Here is a 20,647-nt window from a genome sequence, read left to right on the forward strand (position 1 = left end):
AGAAGAAATTCCCGTTGTTTTAAGACACCCGGTTTGTGGTCCTTTGTTATGGCAGCCCCAGGAAGCTCATATCCCTATTGTGGTGGGCACTTGACTATGGTAGAGAAATCGCTCACTCCCATATGTTGCTCATGTTCTACTTATCGTGAAATCCCCATGCTACGATATCTTGGTATTTTATTTCAATGTATGCTTCATTTCTCTCCTTCTGGAAAGTTTGAAGAACTCCCTTTGCTGTGGTCCTGGAGTCACCCCAGGAAGGGAGACGGCCATCAGGCTGTGCCCCAACACCCACTGTGTATCTGGCCCCTTTTTTCTCCAGATGAGAAGCCCCTTGTCTTCAATCTTTGTGCAGTGGGTGATCAATAAATATTTGATGCACAGTGCCCTGGGAGGCAGGAGTTATCACCCAGAAAGCAGGCAAGGTAGAGGAGAGAGGTGACCTGCCCAAGGCCACCCAGCTAAAGAGGGGCAGAGCCTGGTTTAGCCCTGCAGCCTGAGTTCTGTCTTCCTCTATAGGCCTCAGTTTCTCCTTCAGTGAAGTGGGGATAGGATTATTCCTTAATTGTTCATCCAGAATCCCTGAGGACAGTTGTGTGTGAAAATGAATAAAGGGAAATCTCACTAAAATGGAGAGAGAGGGCCATAAGGGGGCGCTCTCACACAGAACCACTCGATGTCAATTACAGACGCCAACAGGAAAAGATGTACATTGCGTCTCTTACAAGACATCGACTACCCTAGTAACCCAGCCAATGAGAAACGGTTATCTCCCTGAACTCTCACTTTTCTTCATTGGACTTTCCCTCAAAACAATCCTTCCCAATTTCTTCTTTTTTCTCCATAAAATAACATTTCCTTCCTTCGTGGGACTTGCCTATGGCTTTTGCAATAGCTTGCTTGTCCCAAATTTCAATTCTTTGCTGTTCTCGAATAAACCTATTTTTGCTGGTAAAATAGCTGTTTGATTTTTAAGGTCACGTGTTTTGGCATTAGAAATTTTTGGTATCTTAGGAAGTAACTGAGGGCAAAAGCTGCCGTGTGTTGCATGACGTCCCTGGGGGAGAGGGGTAGCCCTTATGTAAAGGGATAAAGAGGCATAAAAAGCGATAATCAATGGAAACAGCCTGGGTCAGCACAGGGGGAAGTGGTCCCCTCTCTCTAGTTGTGACACCACCTTAAGTAAAAGTTGGGTTTCCAGAGCCTTTTGGATTTCAAGATTGCGGACTGAGGACTCCTAAGAGTATCTCCAGGAGCTGTGGGTCGAGCTGTAAGAGATAGTCAAGTTTACTCTTCAGTCCGGACTTTCAGTGTACTTGGTGAGATAAGGGGAAGAAGAAGAGGCAAAAAAAAGGGGGAGAAAAGAAGGAGGGTAAGGGGGTGGGGACAGAGAGAGAGGAGAGAAGACAGAGGAGAGGTGAAGTGGGGATGGGAGGAGGAGGTATAGAGGGAGCAGAGCGGGAAGGAGGAGTGGGTGGAGGAAGGGAAGGAAGTAGGGGAGGGGGAACAAAAGGGGAAGTGCAGGAAAGGGGGAGGGGAGGAAGAAACAAGAAGAGGGGGAGGAGGAGAGAGGAGACGAGAGGGAGGACGCCGGAGAAGAGGGGGGAAATCAGGGCAAGAAGGAGAAGGGGGAGGAGTAGTTTAGGGAGAAGGAAAGGGGAGGAGGAGGAAGGGCAAGCTCTCAACCCACATTTGTGAATTAGTGAATTTCAACTCGGAGCTGTCGGGACAGCTCCAGTCCTCAGTTTCTTTACCTGCAAAATAGGAGTAATCATAATAATGCTACCGGGCAGGATAAGAGTCCAGCTAGTTACTGGTCCTTGCGGCTCCACTGACTCCTGGCCAAGGAAGTAGTGGGCCAGTGGCTGGCTCAGGGCCTGTCCTCCGGATCTGCCTCCTCAGCCCCCCGTTCCACCACTCTGAGTGCCTGCCCAGCGCTGTCCTCAAATGGTGCTGGAAGCAGGCCTGGGCCGCCTCCCAAGAAGAGCACAGGGAAGGTCGGCCAAGCAGGGCAGAAAACAAGCAGGGGTGGGGTGGGCAGGGGGCCAGAAGAGGAGGAGCTTGCAGGGAGGGATCCAAGGCTGAGGCCCGCGTGGACACAGCCCGGGCACAGCAGGGCTCAGGAGTCTGCAGAAACGGAGACCCCCTTCTCCAACGCCCCCACCACTTAGGGCCCACCTGCTGGGGTTAGGTTTGGGGTTTTCTGTCTTGACCTGGTCATCCGTGCCTGCCTCCTGCCTGAGCTTCTGGGAGCCTGCGAGGGAGCAGCCAAAACTGAGGGTCTGTGAGCGGCTCCAGGTCAGCCAGGGCATAGGGCAGTGTGCAGTCAGGACAGAGCAGGCCCCTCCTGATCTGGAGTGAGGCTTTTGGGTCTCTGGGTGAGCATTTAGGACCTTGGGGTGCAAATAAAGGACTCCTGTGGGCGGCTGGGGGCCTAGTGTGTGTTCTCCCAGGATTTTGTTCTCCCTGGTCTCCTGGGGTGTTACATTGAGACTTAACTGACAAGATTTTGGGATATGGATTTGGGATTAGATAGGTCCTTGAAATATATCTTTCACACTAAGGTTGAGTTTGGATTTAGAAACTTCTGGGACTCTAGGGTGTGAGTTTAGAACTGCCTGGGTCCCTGGAATGTAGGTTTAAGATTGAAAAGGCTTTGGGCTTGGATTTAGGACAAGCTGGGGAAAGAATCCAGTACAGGCTGCAATTTCCCAGTCCCCCAGGGTAGGAGTCCTGGATGCCATCTAGAGCGGGACTGCGAGCGCCAAGGAGCCACGCCTTTCGGTTGCGGGAAGCAAGCGTTTCCTAAACGCTCCGCGTGGGGCGGGCGAAACTTCGTTGTCATGGAGACAGCGGCTGTCTAAACCGGACCGTTCTAGCCTCCGGGTCTCGATAGCTGCTGTCTCTCTGGTCCAGGTGCCCTCTCTGTGGTCGTGGCCTCCAGAAGGGGGCGGGCCTCCGCTATGCGGCTGAGGGGCTCTGAGCCAGACTGGTCGGAAGAGGACCTTGGGGTGGGCCTGGGCGGGCAGGTGGGGCGGGGCCTAGGGCTCTTGGTGGGCCTGAGGGAGGTCCGGAGGGTGGAGCGGGTGACCTGGGATGGAACCTGTGGCTGGGAATGCCAGCCAGGCCCAGGACTGGGGGCGGAGTCTGGCTCAGAACGGGCGGGGCGTGTATTTATGGGCGGGGTCAGAGGTCTATCCTGGGGGTGGAGCCCAATGAGTGGGGCGGGATGGTACAGGTGGTACAGGTGGTGCAGGAAAACCCAGGACCTGTGGTTGGACAGTCTTGGGGTCAGGAAGGGGATGGATTCTGGAACCGCGAACAACGACAAGGTCATGGCATAGGGACGGGGTCCGCTGGAGTAACTGGAAAGGGCCTGGGTTTGTGGTGGGAACACGGTGGAGCCCAGGCTTGGGGGCCAAGTCGTGAGGGTGGAGCTTGGGTCCGGTGTCCCACAGCTAGGTCAAGGCATGAGACTTGGGCTTGACAGTGACTGACAGGGTGGAAGAGATGTGTATGGGGGCGTGGCCTGTACTAATGATTGGCGGAAAAGCGTGTGTCGGGCTAGGAGCAAGGAGGCCTGTGCTTAGCCTTGGACGGGGCGGAGCCCTATTGGGGGCGGAATATAACCGAGATGTGGCCAATCCCAGGCATGGGGGCGGGGTATGGTTCGGAGCAGGTGGGCCTGAGTAGGGGGCGGGGCCCGGCTCCAAGCGGGCGGCCTGGACTCGCCCTTGGGGGCGGAGCTCATCCAGGGGGTTGAACTAGCCCTGGGGGCGGGGCCGGAGTGGCCGGAGGCCTCAGCGCTCTCCACCTCCCCAGGATGCGGGCTCCGGGTGCGGGTTCGGCCTCCGTAGCCTCGCTGGTGCTCCTGTGGTTGCTGGGGCTGCCGTGGACCTGGAGCGCAGCGGCGGCGCTCGGCGTGTACGTGGGCGGCGGCGGCTGGCGTTTCCTGCGCATCGTCTGCAAGACCGCGAGACGCGACCTCTTGTGAGTGCAGCCCTGGCCTGGTCCCCGGCCGTGCGCCCTGGGGGCTAACACAATAGAGACAGAGTGCGGGGCCCTGAGGGCCTGGAGGGAGGGTTTGGAGACGGGGGCGGGGTTGGGTGAGGGCGGGGCTACGGGCTGGGCCTGGGCCTGAGGGAGTGACGGGTTGAGGGGTTAGGAGGGGACCTGCAGGGGACGGCTTGAAGGTCTCTGGGGGTAGATGAGTAGGTTTCAGTGTTCTTGAGGCTGTGGCAACAGAGGGATGGAGGGCAACTTGGGAGTCTGTGGGGAGTTGGTAGAGAACTGGGGCTGATTGGTGTTTGGTTTTATTTGTGGGGCCTTGGTGACTGTGGAAGGCCTCTGTGGGCTCTTCAGGGATTCTGGCAGGTCCCTAGGAGTTCACAGGGTTGACCCAGTGGTCCGTGGGGGCTTCCCAAACACTTTGGGTCTATTTAGGGCTTTTGAGAGGATGAAAGGGGTTCTTGGGGTGTCTGTAAAGGACTTTTAAGGTCTTTGAAGGGTGGGTGCCTCTTCTGGGCCATTTATAAGTTTCTCTGTGGCCAGGGGCTCTTGGAGAGTTTGGGGCCTTTGTGGGACTTTGGAGGTTGTTCAGGGTCTCTGGAGAGGTTGCTATGTATTCCAAGACTTGTTTGGTGGTCTCTGGAGACTGGGATCTCAGGAAGGGATTCTGGTGTCATGTGCAGGCATCTTGGAAGGCCTCTGGGGTGTCTCTGAGGGGTTTGCTCAAAGGAGCTGTTGGGGATCCTCCTGGCGTGAAATCGGTGTTGCTGGGGGTCTCCATAGGTGCAAATCTCAGTAGTAGTCCCCGTGTGGGGGAGTATGTGAGCACCTGCTGTGGGTCTGCCAGGCTTGGTGCCTTTGCAGGCACCTTCTCCTCCTGGGGACACGGGGGATTAACCCATTGTAAGGGGGAAAAAACAAGTTCTATGAGCATCAGGGATGGTGTGGAGCTGGGAAAAGTTCCACTGCAAATTGACTGGTTCTGACCTTCTAGAACCTGTCCTTTCCTCTTCGTGCTCTGGCCCATGCCCCTGCAGATTTGACTGTGTTCTCTGTTCACTAATCCTCCACAACCCCCATTTTCTGCAGGAGAAAGACTCAGCCTTCAGAGGTCCTGCTGCCCTATCCCCTGCCCTCTCACCTCTCCCCATAGGTTCATCTGGCCCCCAAATCATCCTTTTTTAAATAAATTTTATTGGGGAACATTGGGGGACAGTGTATTTCTCAAGGGCCCAGCAGCTCCAAGTAGTTGTCCTTCAATCTAATTGTGGAAGGCACAGCCCACTGGCCCATGCGGGAATCGAGCTGGTAACCCTGCTGCTCAGAGCTCTTGGTCTAACCAACTGAGCCATCGGCCCCCCACCCCCACCCCAAATCATCTTGCTTTGTCAGACTCAGGCTGCTCCATCTGCCTGGAACACACTGGGCCTCCTGCCTGGTGCCACTTTATGATACTGCCTCTCTGAGGGGACACGTTGCTGAATTTTCCTGCTCAGCACCCCTCCATGGCTCCTTGTTGCCCTTAGAATCTAGACCACATGAGGTTCCTGATCATGTCCCCAACCTCCTCTCTTTTGTCACTCTTGCAGCTACACTGCCCTCTTTGCTGTTTCTAAACATGGTCAGCTTTGTTTCAGCCTCAGGGCCTTTGCACTTGCTGTTCCCTCTGCCCAGATCACTCTTCCTCACTCTGCATTTTCATCATGCCATGGCCTAAATGTCATGTTCTCATAGAGCCCTTCCCTGACACTGCATCTCAGACCCTCCATCCCCTCCACACGCGCACCTTGTTGCTCTCAGGCAGAGCAGCCAACATTTACAGAGGGCTCCCTTCATGCCAGGTGCTGTGCTAAACATGACTCCTTCAAACCCTCCCAACAATCCCTCAAAGTGGGTACTCTGTTGTCCTCATCTTACAGATGAGCAGACTGAGGTACAACATGGTTTTGTCACTTGCCCAAGATCACACACACAGGTGGCAAGTTCACGGGGACAAGATTTGTACCCAGGCAGTGAGGTTCCAAAACGACTTGTAACACTAGCAGCATTTATCATTTGTAATTATCTAATGAGCCTGCTTTCTTGCCTTTTAATTCTTGGGTCTCGCTCCCCCTACTAGACTGTGGACCCTGTGGGGGCTCAGGTGGAGACTGTGTTGGTTGTTGTAGCTCTGTGGCCCGGGCCTCCACTCAGGTCTGCACACAACAGGAGCATGGTTGGCAGTCCTTCCCTACCTCCTTGGGCTTGCCCAGGCCCAGCTGTGCCCCATGGAGGCAGGATTCGCCATGCCCAGCCCTGTCTCCCCTGGGGACAGGGCAGGAACGGGGTTCACTCCAAGTCTTTGACATAGGGCTTGACACACTTTTCTGTAGGAGGCAGACTTGCAGATGGCCCCACCTCCTGGTCTTCATGCTCTTACTTGATCCCCTCCTTTTCAGAGTGGGCTGGACCTAGTAACTCACTTCTAATGAATAGAATGCAGCAGAAGTGACGGGATATTACTTCTGAGATTAGGTAATAAAAAGGACGGTGGCTCCCATCTTGGGTGCCTTCTCTTGGGTCACTCCCTTTGGGAAAAGCTGGCTGCCATGATGTGGGGCAGCCTTGTGGAGAGACCCACATAAATGAACTTGAAAATGAATTCTCTGCTAGTGAAACCTTGAGATGACCACAGCCTTAGCTGACACCTTGATTGCAGTCTTACAAGAGACCCCAAACCAGAACCACCCCACTAAGCTGCTCCCAGATTCCTGGCCCACAGGAACTGTGAGATAATAAATACTTCCAGTAGTAACTTGGGGGGTAATTTGTTATGCACTAGTAGCTAACTAATGTAGCTTGTATAGTCCTCTCTGTGTACCAGGCCCTGTTCTAATGCTCTTCCAGCCCTGTGAGGAAGGAATATTTATGAACCCCATTTTACATGTTGGTGAACCAAGGCACAGAGAGGTGAGGTCATTTGCCCAGGAACACACAGCCAGGAAGGGGTAGGGCTTCACAGTCTGTGTTCCTGGCCTCTGTGCTGTGCTGGGGTGGTGGTGGGGCCTGCATTTGGACCCTGGATTCAGAAAATATTTAAGCACCCTGCCCCAGTTCTCCCAACTTGTCCTGTAATCATGGCATGAAATCTGACCACATTTAACCTTGTTGGTTTCTTCCTGCCCCCGGTGAAAACAGGAGGGGGCAGAGGAGCAGAGGGACTCAGAGAGGTCTTGGGAAGGGCCCAGAAGCAGAGAGTGGCCGCTTTGTCCCCAGGGTGGGGATGGCTTGGGCTGCTGCCCAGGCATGTGGCTGGAGCTGAGAGCACTGGTGTCCACTGCCTGCCTGTGTGGGTGTGCTCCAGAGAGCGTGGGGACTAAGGCAGGATGGACAGGCGACAGGCCTTGAGGGTTGTGCCCCTGCTCTGAGGGCTCACATACCCGGAATGTGACCAGCTGCAGCCTCAGTTCCTTTTTCTTGCTGTGTCATCTGTGGACGGGGAGCCTCCTTGCAGGGGCTGCTTTCTGTGGTTCCCAACCTCGCTGACGGCCCTCTCCCCATGGCTATAACACTAGTACTTCTATGGAATTCTTGGGGTCTTTTATCAGGGAAACTCGAAGGACAGCTGGGCACACGTAGGCACTCAGATGTGTTGATTCTGATGCCATCAGCTGGCAGTGGGTGCCTTGGTGGCTATGTAAGCTGGTGGTCAGGAGCTTGGTGGCTGGACCCAGCATGTCTAGCTGTGGACTTTGGCTGTGCCCCTTCTTGGCCCGTGGACCATTGCCCTCTGCGTCCCAATTCCTTCATCTGTAAGAATAGTCCTTATGCAACGCCTCTCCTTCAAGAAGCATGAATTGAGCACCTGTTGTGTGCACCATGGGCGCGCTTGGCCTGCCTTTGTGGCCAGCCTGAAGAGGAGCGGAAGGATTCTGCCAGGGGACCTTGTTCTGGGTTGTTTTGTCCCTGTCTCTTGTGTGACCTTGGGCGTGCTAATTTACTTCTCTGAGCTTGCAGCTCATCCATCATCTGACAAATGGGGATCTTAGGACACTGCTTTGGAGAGTAGTCGTAAGGTTAGCACAGTGTCCAGCACATAGTAGGTACTCAAGAAACGCAGAGGCTGCTCATCTTAGCTACTCTATTTATTAGTTGAATGGATGAGCCATGGGGCTCCGACCAGGCAGGTGGATGTGTAAACAGCTAACTTTTAATATTTTATGTCTTTACTGATTTTTTGTAATAGTTAATATATAATACATGTTACAAAAATCAAATGTTCTAGAGGGCTGTGCAGGAAAAATTGCCCTCTCTTCACTGCCCCCAGCCCTGCAATTTATTTCCTCAGTGTCTCTTTCCCAAGATTTGGTTATGGAAATCTGTACAGATCTCGTCTTGTTCTCTGTGCCTAGAAATGTACACATTTTCCATCCTGTTCCGCACCTGGTGCTCGCTTTCTTCTTTCCACTTTCACTTGTAATTTTCACTTTTAAATAAGTCACAGAAGCTTCAGGATGAAAGACTCGAAGTCAGTTACCTCAAGCAGCAAATGCCTGCCCCACACCCTCGGCCCGCATGTTCCGTTCCATGCTGGGAATGACTCTCACCTCTCGTGTAAATCTGACCCAGTCTGGCCCCATTTGGGGAATCTCTGCTGTCATGGGAGAGCAGTGGGCACAGTGCAAGGGCAGAGCCCTGGGAGGCTTTAGGGTGGGGGGCAGGAGCAGCGAGGGTGCTGGGAGGACCCCAGTGAATGGGCAGGCATTTGGGGCTACGCATAGCTCAGGGCTGGTGGGTGGCATGTGTTTGGTTGCTGGGGTTCCGCAGGGTCACAAGGACCATACAAAACCCTAGTACTTTCCCACTAGCACCTGAAGGGGCCTCCAGGGTAAGCAGTGTGAGCCAAGCAGGAAGTTTCATAAATCTCATCAGAACCCTGACCCCTTGTTTTTAAAAACTGCAGATACTAGAGGCCTCTATATCCTCTCCCGTAACAAACCCACCTTCCCACCGGGACCTCATCTCTCTCCACTCCCTCTCACCTGACTCCCGCCACACTGACCTCTGCTCTGGTTCTCAAATGTGCCTCATTCCCCAGGCCCATTCCCTCCCCATGCTCTTTGCACTGCTTGTGCAGCCCAGCTTTCCCCATGGCTACTCCTTCTAGCCTGGTCAGGCCTTGCGCAGGCATTACCTGCTTGCCTGTCTCCAGGGCCACTCCCACCCCTGCCCCTGTCCATGTCACTATGACTGCATTACCGGTCAGGGCCTTGTCACCAGCGAGCACTTCCCTTGTGCTCGTTCATGTATGAGGAGGGGGTTCTCTCTCCTGGGAGGACTGTGAGCCCCTGAGGGTCAGATATGGTCATATCTGAGCTGAAAACAGTGCCAAGCACACACAATAGATACTGGTACATATCAGCTGCCTGCGTAAATGAAGGAGGGAATGAATGAATGAATGTCAGTGCTGAGGTCTGCTGTGGACATGTTGAGTCCAGGGATATAAGGAAGCCATTGCAGGGAATCAAGGAGGCAGGGGGAACATAGCGGGGATGCAAAGGATGGATTTGATAATGAATTTGACATTAAAGCTGGTGGGACAGGATGGCGAGCTGAGGCCTGAGTAGGGGCAAAGTCGAGACTATGCCTGTATTGGTTAGGGAAAAGCAAGCTGCTGGAACAGTCCATTCCCCAATGCCGGTGGCTTAACCCAGCTCAAGGTTACCTCTCAGAGCCAGAGACTCTGGGTGGCGGGACAGGGAGCCACATTAAAGCCTGGGGAGCCACTTGTTTCTTGAGCTGCTGCCCTAAGAAATGCTGGATTTCTTGGTTCTGTGATCTGAAGCAATTTTTGTTTACTTAAAACAACAAAATAGTTCATTTCTTACTCATCTGACAGCCTGGCATCCGTGGTGGCTGCTTACCTCCACATGATCATGGAGAGACCTGACTACTTCCTGTTGGGGGTCCTGCTCCCTCCTACTGTGTTTCCCCAAAAATAAGACCTAATTTTTGGGGGAACATGGTAGTAGCCACTAGCAGGTGGGGAAGGGGAAGTAAGACACCTACTTCAAACGTTCATCACGTTGCAGCTCCTCCATCTCTCTACTAACAGGTCTTCTAGCTTCTCCTGGGGCAGAGGCCTCCTCTTCCCTGGCCTCCTGTGCCTAGTGCCATCGAGTAATTTGAGGGTGCAGCAGCCGCCCAGCTCAGGGCTGGACCCTGGGCCCTGGTTGGGGCAGGTGGAGCATGAGGAGTGGAAGCTAGAGGTGGTGAGAGTTCAGCGTGGGGCACTTGGGACGTCCCAGGGGAGAGACATGAAGACAGGACTAGGCCCCGGCTCTCTCAGGGTCACCGAGCAAGCTGGATGGAGGAAGGCAGAGCTACTCTGATTTGTACCGCACGGCCTGGCCAGCTTTGAGAATCCATGTCCTCTGGGCTGGTTGGTAAATGGCCTTTAGTCCCCTGAGAGACCCACCAATCAAAGGGTCTTCTTTGAACCCTCACCGCCCTCAGGGGTGCAGGGAACTTTTTCTCTGCTTTCTCCAGATGGGGACATGGAGGCTTGGGGGCGGGGGTCATCCCGGGGCTGGGCCTGGTGCCCAGTGACACCATGCCCTCCGTCCCCCCTCCCAGCGGCCTCTCTGTGCTGATCCGCGTGCGCCTGGAGCTGTGGCGGCACCAGCGCGCCCACCACACCATCCCGCGGATCTTCCAGGTTGTGGCACGGCAGCAGCCTGACCGCCTGGCCCTGGTGGATGCAGGCAGTGGCGCGTGCTGGACCTTCGCTCAGCTGGATGCCTACTCCAATGCCGTGGCCAACGTCTTCCACCAGCTGGGCCTCGTGCCAGGCGACGTGGTGGCCATCTTCCTGGAGGGCCGACCCGAGTTCGTGGGGCTGTGGCTGGGCCTGGCCAAGGTGGGCGTGGAGGCTGCACTGCTCAATGTCAACCTGCGGCGTGAGCCCTTGGCCTTCTGCCTGGGCACCTCGGGCGCCAAGGCCCTCATCTTCGGAGGGGAGCTGGCAGCGGGTGAGGCCGGGTGCGGGCATCATCTTGGGCAGGGGCCTGGGGCTGCCTGGGGCAGGCAGATCGTGCAGCCCAGTCCTTGGGAAGGGCCTGCCCGTCCTTGATCGTGACATGTCTGTTTCGGGCTGTAGCGGTGGCTGAGGTGAGCGGACAGCTGGGGAAGAGTCTGCTCAAGTTCTGCTCTGGAGACTTGAGTCCTGAGGGTGTCTGTCCAGACACCCAGCTCCTGGACCCAATGCTAAAGGAGGCGTCCACAGCCCCATTGGCCCAGTCCCCTGGCAAAGGCATGGATGGTGAGTCCAGGGTAGGGGCCCCCTCCGCCACTAATGCCCATCCTGTCCCCTCGTTCCGTCTGCCCAGCACCCAGTTCCCAACACTCACATTTCCCACAGATCGACTCTTCTACATCTATACGTCAGGGACCACGGGGCTGCCCAAGGCTGCCATTGTCGTGCACAGCAGGTAAGGGGCCCTTGGGCACTGTCCTCAGCCCAGAGAGTAACTCCAGACCTTCTCTACAGCCTGACCCCCAAACCCTAGCTCCTGTTGGGGTCTGTGGGCATCTTGATCCCAACCCCATACAAACCAAGGCCCATCCCAGGATGCAGTGGGGCCCTAGGCCTGGTGCTCTGGGGCCCCTCGTTGCCCCACCTCTTGCCCACATCCAGCCTTTCAGCAGAGCCTGTCCCCTCAATCTGTCCACTTTTTTCCACATACCGCCACTCCACTTGGACCCGCCCCAACCCCTCCTCGGCCTCCTGCTGCCCCCACTGCTGTACCTGGTGGCTCTGCTCCCCTCAGCAGCCACAGGAGTGTTTAGAGTCCTAAATCATACCTCCCCTGTGCCAAACCTCCCTGTGCTGGGGTCCGCGGCCCTCAGAATAAAAATCCCCATTTGTTATGTGTGGCCCTACCACTTCTCTGATGTCGTTTTCTTCCTCTCTACCCCTTACTCACTCCCTTCTTGGCCCCTCGCATTTCCTCAGACAGGCCAACCTCCTTCTGGCCTCAGGGCCTTTGCTCGTGCTATGCCCACCACGTCGGTACCCTTCCTTAGCTTGCCTCCTCAGCTTCTTCTGGTTAGGTCTCAGCTCAAGCGTCGCTTCTCCAGAAAGGCTCCCCCACCCTCCCTGGCTGTGTCACCTTCAGCCTCTCTGTCTCCTCTCCCCATGACATTCCTCAGGGCACCCAACATTATGGAAAGTTTCTCTTTATCTGCTGCATGTGCGTCTCCCACCAACCCCCTGCGAGCTGGGCTGGCTCAGCCTGGCTCCCTGCTGTGTCCCCATTCCCAGCTCTATCCCCTCACTCCCATACCCTGGGGGACTGTAGTCCCAGCCCCTGCACTCCCTGCACCCACAGGTACTATCGCATCGCAGCATTCGGCCACCATGCCTATAGCATGCGGGTGGCAGATGTACTCTACGACTGCCTGCCCCTGTACCACTCAGCAGGTACGAAGAGGAGGCTTGGGCAGGGCTGGGTGGGGTTGAGGATTGGGGACCTCTCACCAAGCTTGGCCTCTGTAGGGAACATCATGGGCGTGGGGCAGTGTCTTATCTACGGGCTGACCGTCGTCCTCCGCAAGAAGTTCTCAGCCAGCCGCTTCTGGGATGACTGCGTCAAGTACAACTGCACGGTCAGGCCCCACCCCGTCCTGTGGGTCCACCATGATGGCACTGCCTGCTCCCCCCTCCTCTTCAGGACCCCTTGATGGGGACAGAAGGGTGGCCAGTGTTTCTTGAGCATGTGCTCTATATCCAGCGCAGGGTTAAACCGTCCATATGTAAACTCACTGGCTCCTCATAACCACTTGGAAGTGGGCAAAGGCATCATGCCCATTTTGCAGATTGGGAAACTGAGGCTTGTAACACAGCTGGGATGGGGCCCAGGTTGCCTGAGTTCCCTAAGGCACTGCCCCCCTGTGCCTTGGTCCCTGTCTGGGAGGGTCTTCCCTGTGGGTGGCTGCATGGAAATGAGACCAGTGGGTGTAATCGCTGCCCTGGGCTCTGTAAGGCCACAAGGTATGGGGGCTTTCAGATGGGGTGAGCATGAGGCAGAGGAGGAGGAGGACATCTGCAGTCCTGGAGAGCAGGTGGGCTAAGACATATCCCTTCCTCTCTTTTCCTCCCCTCAGTGAGAAGAACCCAGGCCAAGAATTTTAGTGCTGTTGGGGTAGAAATACAGGTGCTAGCCCATTTCTCCAGCAGGAAGGAGGGAAGGTTGGGAGAGAATGGGGTGTGCCAAAGGACTGGCAAATTGGCAGGTACCACCCTGCCTTGGACAGGTGGGGCCCAGAGAGGTTCAGCCACTTGCCCAGGTCACACAGCTGGGCAGGGCAGGGGCTCTGGGCAGGGCATCCTGGGGTACCCTGTGGGGCAATGACTGTGTTCTGCTCTGCTTTTGAGGATTTATGCTCCACTTGAAGGAGAGGTCTTGGGGAAAATTGCTAATCTGAATCTTGAAATGCAGAGTCTGGTTTTTAAAATGTAATTATTGAGAGTTACAAATACATACAAATGTGGACAGCAAAGTATTGGGGATTCCCAAGCACCTGTCACTGGCTCCAGGGGCCATCAACCATTCTGTCCTGCTCCCTTCACGCCCCACCCACATTCCTTTTTCTGTATTGTTGTGAAGCCACCAGACAGCAATGTGCTTTTTGCGTAGATGTTTCAGGAAAATCTCTGAAAGATGAGGACTATTTTTGTTTTTTAAACTGAGGTGAAATTCACATAAATAAAGTTAGCCATTTTAAAGTGAACAATTCAGTGACATCTAGTACATTCAGTGTTGTGCAACCATTACCTCTGTTTAGTTCCAGAAAATTTCCATCCAAATGGGAACCCCCTCCCCTTGAGCAGTCACTCCCCATCCCCCCCTAATAACCCCTGGCAACCACCAATCTGCTTTCTGTCTCCGGATTTGCCTGTTCTGGACATTTCCTGTAATTGGAATCATACTGTGTGTCTATTTGTGTTTTGTGAGGACTGTTTTTAAAACAAAAGATTTAAAAGCAGGGTCTCAAAGAGATATTTGTACAGCCATGTTCATAGAAGCATTATTCACAATAGCTAAAATATGGAAGCAACCCAAGTATCTGTCGACAGATGAATGGAAGAGCAAAATATTTCCCCATCCATACAATGGACTATTATTCTGCTATAAAAAGGAAGGAGATTCTGACACATGGTACAATGTGGGCAAACCTTGATCACATTATGATAAGTGAATAAGCCAGACACAAAGGAACAAATACTGTGTGATCCCACTTATATGAGGTCCCTAGAGGAGTCAGATTCATTGAGACAGGTACTGTGTTTCCCCGAAAATAAGACCTAGCCAGACCATCAGCTCTTAACGCGTCTTTTGGAGCAAAAATTAATATAAGACCTGGTCTTAATTTTTGCTCCAAAAAACGAGTTAGAGCTGATGGTCTGGCTAGGTCTTATTTTTGGGGAAACACCGTAGTAGAATGGTGGGTGCCAAGGGCTGGGGGAGGGGGAACGGGGAGTTAGTGTTTAATGGGGACAGAGTTTCTGTGTGGGAAGATGAAAAGTTCTGGAGATGGATGGTGGGATGGTTGTTCAACAATGTGAATGTACTTAATGCCAGTGAACTGTGCACTTAGAAACGGTTAAGTGAACGTGGTTAAGACAAAGTACCTTTGTCTCTCCACACCCACTCAGATGTATACCCTGAGTGTACAAAGACACCCTGACACCAGAGTCATAGCTGGGGGTCCAAGGTTGATGATCCCCTCCCAGCGCCTGTCCAGGTGCCCCCTTCACGGGGCGCCAATGAGCAGGTGACTCCGTGGACAACTGGTGCTGGGTCTGCTGTGACTTCAGGGAGGCGGCATTGAGCACATGCCTGACAGTGGTCCCATCCCAGGGGCAGCCTGGACAGCCTGGGCTCAACTGGCTGGGCTCTCGGGGACAGCATGGGACAGCAGAGAGCACACGGGCTCTGGGCTGATGTGGCTTTGTGGGGTGTCAGCACTGTGGCTTGCCTTCCTGCCTTGTGTGGGGTGCAGGAGGTGCCCCCAGGAAGCAGCATGGGGATAGAGACCGCAGAGGGGAGTGGGGGGACCCAGATGCATCCACTCGCATAGAAGGCACATCCAGTACCCTTGAGAGGACTGAGCTGTTTCCCCAGTTACCATCCTTAGGGGCCATTTTGTTATAGCACTCCAGGTGCGGGAAGGTGTCCTGGGGTGTCGAGCTCTCCTCCAGCTCTCGTGACCGCTCATGGAGTGCTCCCCCTCTGCCAGGTGGTCCAGTACATCGGGGAGATCTGCCGCTACCTGCTGAAGCAGCCAGTGCGAGAGGCGGAGGGACGGCACCACGTGCGCCTGGCCGTGGGCAACGGGCTGCGGCCGGCCATCTGGGAGGAGTTCACCAAGCGCTTCCGCGTGCGCCAGATTGGCGAGTTCTATGGTGCCACGGAGTGCAACTGCAGCATCGCCAACATGGACGGGAAGGTAGGCACAGCGGGGCGCCAGCCGTAGGTCGGGGTATAAGGATCCCTGTGGCCCCGGGGTCCACAGGAGGGGGTGTATGGGTGGAGGAGGGGGAATCTCTTGGGACTCCTCCCCACCAAAGGCACACGGGGACCCTCCTCTAGCGTGCAGTTAATCATGTGATTGTCGCCCTTGCGTTCAAGTCCATGGTGTGGCTGTGTGCCCTGGGCACGGGCCTCAGCCTTTCTGAGCCTCAGTTTACACCTGGGGAAGTGGCAGGGAGAGCAGGGCTCAGAGTCACTTAGGGTAGAGGTGAGGTGCTGATTCCCTCCTACTGGGCAAGTCTCTCAGGCTCCTTGGGCCTCAGTTTCCTCTTCTGTAAAAGTGGTTAACAGCTCATCGGGTGTGTTATGCTTATCCAACATCCTGAGCTCAGTGCAGCGCCCCCCACTGGCAGCTCTGTGCACAGATGAGCTCTGTCGGTCCCCCCACGGGGCTCCAGGATCACTCCAGGTGCCCACTTCTTGCCCGTGTAGAGGGTTTTATAGACCAGGAAGTGGCGATGGAGGGGGCATGAGTTCTGCAGGGGGCATCACTCCACTTAATACCCTTATTTTTCAGATCACCCCAGGTCATTAGCTGGGGTGACCCTGGGAATGCTCTTCCAGGCCCTGGGGCAGACGAGGCAAGGCGTCCGGGAGGACAGTGTGTCACCCCAGGGCTCCTTGCCAACTCAGTTGCCTTATCCCAGGTTGGCTCCTGTGGCTTCAACAGCCGCATTCTGCCCCACGTATACCCCATCCGGCTGGTGAAGGTCAATGAGGACACCATGGAACTCCTGCGGGATGCCCAGGGTCTCTGTATCCCATGCCAGGCTGGTGAGTGCACACAGCTGGATCTAGAATCACCCCTCATGTGCGATTTAAGCCTGTCCTCTGGGAGCTGGGGCCCTCACCCCCTGTCCACCCAGTGCAGCCTGAGGATAGGTGGCCTTCTCCCCAGGGGAGCCCGGTCTCCTTGTGGGCCAGATCAACCAGCAGGACCCACTGCGTCGCTTCGATGGCTACATCAGCGAGAGTGCCACCAGCAAGAAGATTGCCCAGAGCGTCTTTCACAAGGGTGACAGCGCCTACCTCTCAGGTATGCACATTCTGGGGGCTGGCTGTGGGGATGGTGGCTGCCCTCTCACCTGCCCCTCTCCCCTCTGCCAGGTGACGTGCTGGTGATGGATGAACTGGGCTACATGTACTTCCGGGACCGCAGTGGGGACACTTTCCGCTGGCGTGGGGAGAATGTCTCCACCACTGAGGTGGAGGGTGTGCTGAGCCGCCTGCTGGGCCAGACAGATGTAGCTGTGTACGGGGTGGCTGTGCCAGGCAAGCTGGGCCTTCTGGGGTGGTCCTAGGGTATGGGCAGCCCCAGAGAAGCCCAATCAAGAGGAGCTTGGAAGCACAGGGGCCCTTGGGCAATGCACAACCTGGCCAACTGCAAACACCAGCCCGGTGGGAGTCACTGGATCTAGAATCACCCCTCATGTGTGACTTAAGCCTGTTTCCCCATCCAGAAAAATGGAATTATTAAAAGGGACTCTGATCCAGGGTTGCAGGAGTGCAGCAGGAGCGCAACAGAATGTTTGCTGCTTTGGCGAGTGTTAGCCCAGGTGGAAGGGACTGGAGATCAGAGGCCAGGGGCCGCTGTTTGAGGGTATATCTCGTCCCATGGTGGGGTGAGAGATGGTGTTCTCAACCGAGCCTCTGTCTCTAGGAGTAGAAGGCAAAGCAGGTATGGCAGCCATCGCGGACCCCCACAGCCAGCTGAGTCCCAACGCACTGTACCAGGAGATGCAAAAGGTGCTGGCGCCCTATGCCAGGCCCATCTTCCTGCGCCTCCTACCCCAGGTGGACACCACAGGTGCGCGTGCCCCCCACCCCCAAGTCTGTTGGTTCAGCAATCATGTACGTGTTTGTTCTGGTTCAGGCCCCTGGGGCCAAGTCTGACATAATGGTTCACAGCCAGCAGGCACTGTGGGCTTGTGCAGGACCCATCTCTTGTTTTATTTATATAGTTATTTATTTCCATTGCTCACTCCCACCCCCACTAGGCGTCCTGCAGTGTTGTGTGTCTCTTCATTTTTCTGATGACGAGGAAATTTGAGCAAATCATCTCACACCTCTGATCTTTCTCACATCTTTCGTCCATCTTTGTATTGCCTCTCTCTTTCTTTTTGATTTGTGGGAATTCCTCATAATGGTGTCTGGATGTTAATTCCTTAGCAATTTCAGACATTGTAAGTTTCTCCTCCTATTTGGGAGTTTGTTTACTTTGTCCACCATGGCCTTTGTTCAAAAGAAATACTTAGTTTTGACACATACTTATCCTTTAAAAAAAATCTGGGGTGGCCAGTTAGCTCAGTTGTTCAGCACACGTTGCCACCAATACCAATCGATCCCTGCATGGGCCACTTTGAGCTGCATCCTCCTTAAAAAAAAAAAAAAAAAAAAAAAAGTCTTAGGTTTGTGCTTTTGAAGTTTTGTTTTAAAAAAACAAACCTTCCCAACTCTAGAACGCACAGGTATCCTTCCTCACCTTTTAATACTAACCCCAACCCTTATCTTGCATAAAACTCTTCTTTAATTGTCCACTGGGGGAGTGCAAACATTTCTTGAAAGGCTGGATAGTAAGTATTTTCAGTTTTGCTGGCCATACAGTCTCTGCCCCAACAACTCAGCTCTGCCCTGTAGTACAAAAGCAGCCTAGACTGTGTATAAATGAATGGGCATGGCTTTGTGCCAACAAAACTTTATCTACAAAAATAGGCGGTGGGCCAAACTTGGCCCACGCATGGCCAGGGCTGTAAGTTGCTGGGCTCTAAGTTGCCCTGGGCTGTAAGTTGCTGACCCCTAACCTATTGTGACAGACCTTGCCCTGCCTTCATCTCTTGGGGGGTGGACAGGTGTCCAGGAAGGGAGTACCCAGTTTCAGGCTGTGATGGGGGTGGTCAAAGAGGCCTCCCTGGAGGAGGGGGCATGAAGCTGGAATCTGAAGGACAGGAGGGAATTGGGCAGGCAACATGGGGAAGAATGTTCCCAGATGAGAGGCTGGCCTATGCAGAAGTCTGGAGGAGCAGGAGAAGATGGTGAGTTGGGGCTCCTGGAAGCCCCCTGCTGAGTCCCTACCCCTCCCACCTCCACCCACACCCCCACAGGCACCTTCAAGATCCAGAAGACGCGGCTGCAGCACGAGGGCTTCGACCCACGCCAGACCTCGGACCGGCTCTTCTTCCTGGACCTGAAGCAGGGACACTATCTGCCCCTGGACCAGGATGTCTACGCTCGCATCTGCTCGGGTGCCTTTGCCCTCTGACACTCCTCCTCTGCTGTCTAGAGATTCCTGGCCAGGCCTGGCAAGCAAGGTGGGCTGGAGCCAGACAGCTCTGCCCTGTCCTGGGGCCGAGAAATTGGACCCCGGGAAGAACCCGTGTCTCTCCCCTTCCCTCACTGTCCTCTGCCTGGCCCCCTGCGCTCTCTTCTTGCCCTGCCCTGCCTTTTTCTGCTCCTGTGTCTGTGTCTCTTCTCCCTGCTTCCTGGCCTCAGCTTCCCTGCTGTGCCCATCTGCCCTTACGTCTTCCTCTTTTCCTCCATCTCTTCCCTTTCTCTTCCCCTGTGCTGTCAAATGCAGAGCAGACATTTCCTGGGAGCTGTGGCCTGCATGGGGCCTCCATCTGTCATCCCCGTTGGATCTTAGACCCAGAATGGGGCCCCCCCACCTCCCTCTCAGCTGTGCCTTAAGGGCCCCCACCCAGTCCAGGCCTCATGAGGCTGCTGGGTTCCAGGATGTGGTAGCCCTGTGTGAACTCCAGGCAGGCCCCTGGCCCTCCCAGCCAAGTGGAGGAGCTGGGGGTGGTCTTCCCATCCCACACTGGGTGCAGGGGTCATTGGCAAGGGACCTCCAGGTCAGCTGGAAATCGCTCCTAGGTTGGGCCCGTTGCCTTTGGTACTTTCCAAAGTACCAAAGTCTGGTGGGTCTCCTGTGCCCTGTCTGCCTTTCCTGATGCCCTGGAAGCTTCCAGAATCAATGGTGACCACTTGGATGTTACCCTGTGTAGGTGTCCCTGTTCAGGCATTTCCACGGAGCTCCTGCTGGAGGGGCCCTGAAGACTGTGCTAGGTGGCTGCTTGGCTCACCAGTCAGATACTCACGCTGGCAAGGGCCTGTTGGATGTCCCCATCCAGTGTGGCTACTTTGGGAGAGGGGGGATATCTGCTGTTGGTGGCTTCTGAGATGGCCTCGGGTTCCAGCCATTGAATGTCCCTGCTGGCCTTGCTAGGGACAGCCCAGACTCTGTGTTGGTGGTGACATCCCAGATAACCCGATTGAGATGGCTTGGACATCCCCATCGCCTTTGTTGGTGGCTAATCCCGGACTCTTGTTGGGACCGGCCACCCTGACCACACATCAGTCCCTCCAGCAGCATTGTCCAGCATCTTGTAACAGTGGGGCCAGTAGTGAGTGACCGTGCGTTGTTTCACGTGGGCCTTTCAAAGCACCAAGGTTGTTTCCTAGTTGAATTTAAGAAATAAACCTGCAGAGCATCCAGTGCCTGATGGGAGCCCAGTTGTTCACTGTCCCCACATGGCACAGAACACGTCTGAGTCTTAGAAGTCAGGACCTTCATTGCAGAGAACATGCTCACCAGACACAAGCAAAGCAAACACGGCCTTTTCTTGTCCCATTGCCTGTTCTCCCACCTGCACGTCTTCTGGGGACATGGGGACTCAGGTCAGCATTCTTGCCACCTCCCTGTAGCCTCTGGGGCCTCACAAAGCCTTGCACCAGCTTCAGTGGTCCCAGGGGAGGGATGGGCAGTCTGCCTGTGGGTTCCAACAGCTGCACAGGATGGCCCAGAACAGAGGGTGTGTCCTGGCACATCTGGCTGCCCCAGGAAGGGTTCCCCTCTGTGTATGGGGCCAGCAGGTGTGGCTGTAACTCTGGGTGAGAGCCACTGGGCCTGAGAGGGTAGCTATCTGAACTGGGATTCAAACCCAGGGCATTCAGCTCCAGAGTCTAAATTCTCAACTTCAACCTTCTGCTGTGCCCCCTCCAGTATTACAGTGTCTGTCTCATCTTGTCTCCACTTCAGGGGACAAAGGAAGAAAGGTTTATGACAAGGG

The 20,647-nt window shown here is 54.9% G+C and overlaps 1 protein-coding gene across 2 annotated transcripts; it reads left to right on the forward strand.

The window, feature by feature from the left end:
* The first annotated feature begins 2,081 nt into the window (after nucleotides 1-2,081).
* On the forward strand, nucleotides 2,082-19,474 carry SLC27A1 (solute carrier family 27 member 1). Of its 2 annotated transcripts, none has more exons than XM_033134044.1 (13): nucleotides 2,082-2,298; nucleotides 3,823-3,990; nucleotides 10,624-11,018; nucleotides 11,147-11,308; nucleotides 11,408-11,477; nucleotides 12,378-12,469; nucleotides 12,545-12,654; nucleotides 15,289-15,498; nucleotides 16,229-16,355; nucleotides 16,480-16,617; nucleotides 16,689-16,853; nucleotides 17,242-17,388; nucleotides 18,683-19,474. In XM_033134044.1, the coding sequence occupies exons 2-13, from the start codon at nucleotides 3,824-3,826 to the stop codon at nucleotides 18,838-18,840; spliced, it is 1,941 nt and encodes a 646-aa protein (XP_032989935.1). In that variant the 5' UTR covers nucleotides 2,082-2,298; nucleotide 3,823; the 3' UTR covers nucleotides 18,841-19,474. The 2 variants fall into 2 exon arrangements, with proteins under 2 accessions (XP_032989935.1, XP_032989936.1); XM_033134045.1 differs by having other exon boundaries at nucleotides 2,082-2,280.
* The last annotated feature ends 1,173 nt before the right edge of the window (nucleotides 19,475-20,647 follow it).

This window comes from Rhinolophus ferrumequinum, chromosome 18 (genome assembly GCF_004115265.2).
Source record: "Rhinolophus ferrumequinum isolate MPI-CBG mRhiFer1 chromosome 18, mRhiFer1_v1.p, whole genome shotgun sequence".
Taxonomy (NCBI): Eukaryota; Metazoa; Chordata; class Mammalia; order Chiroptera; family Rhinolophidae; genus Rhinolophus; species Rhinolophus ferrumequinum.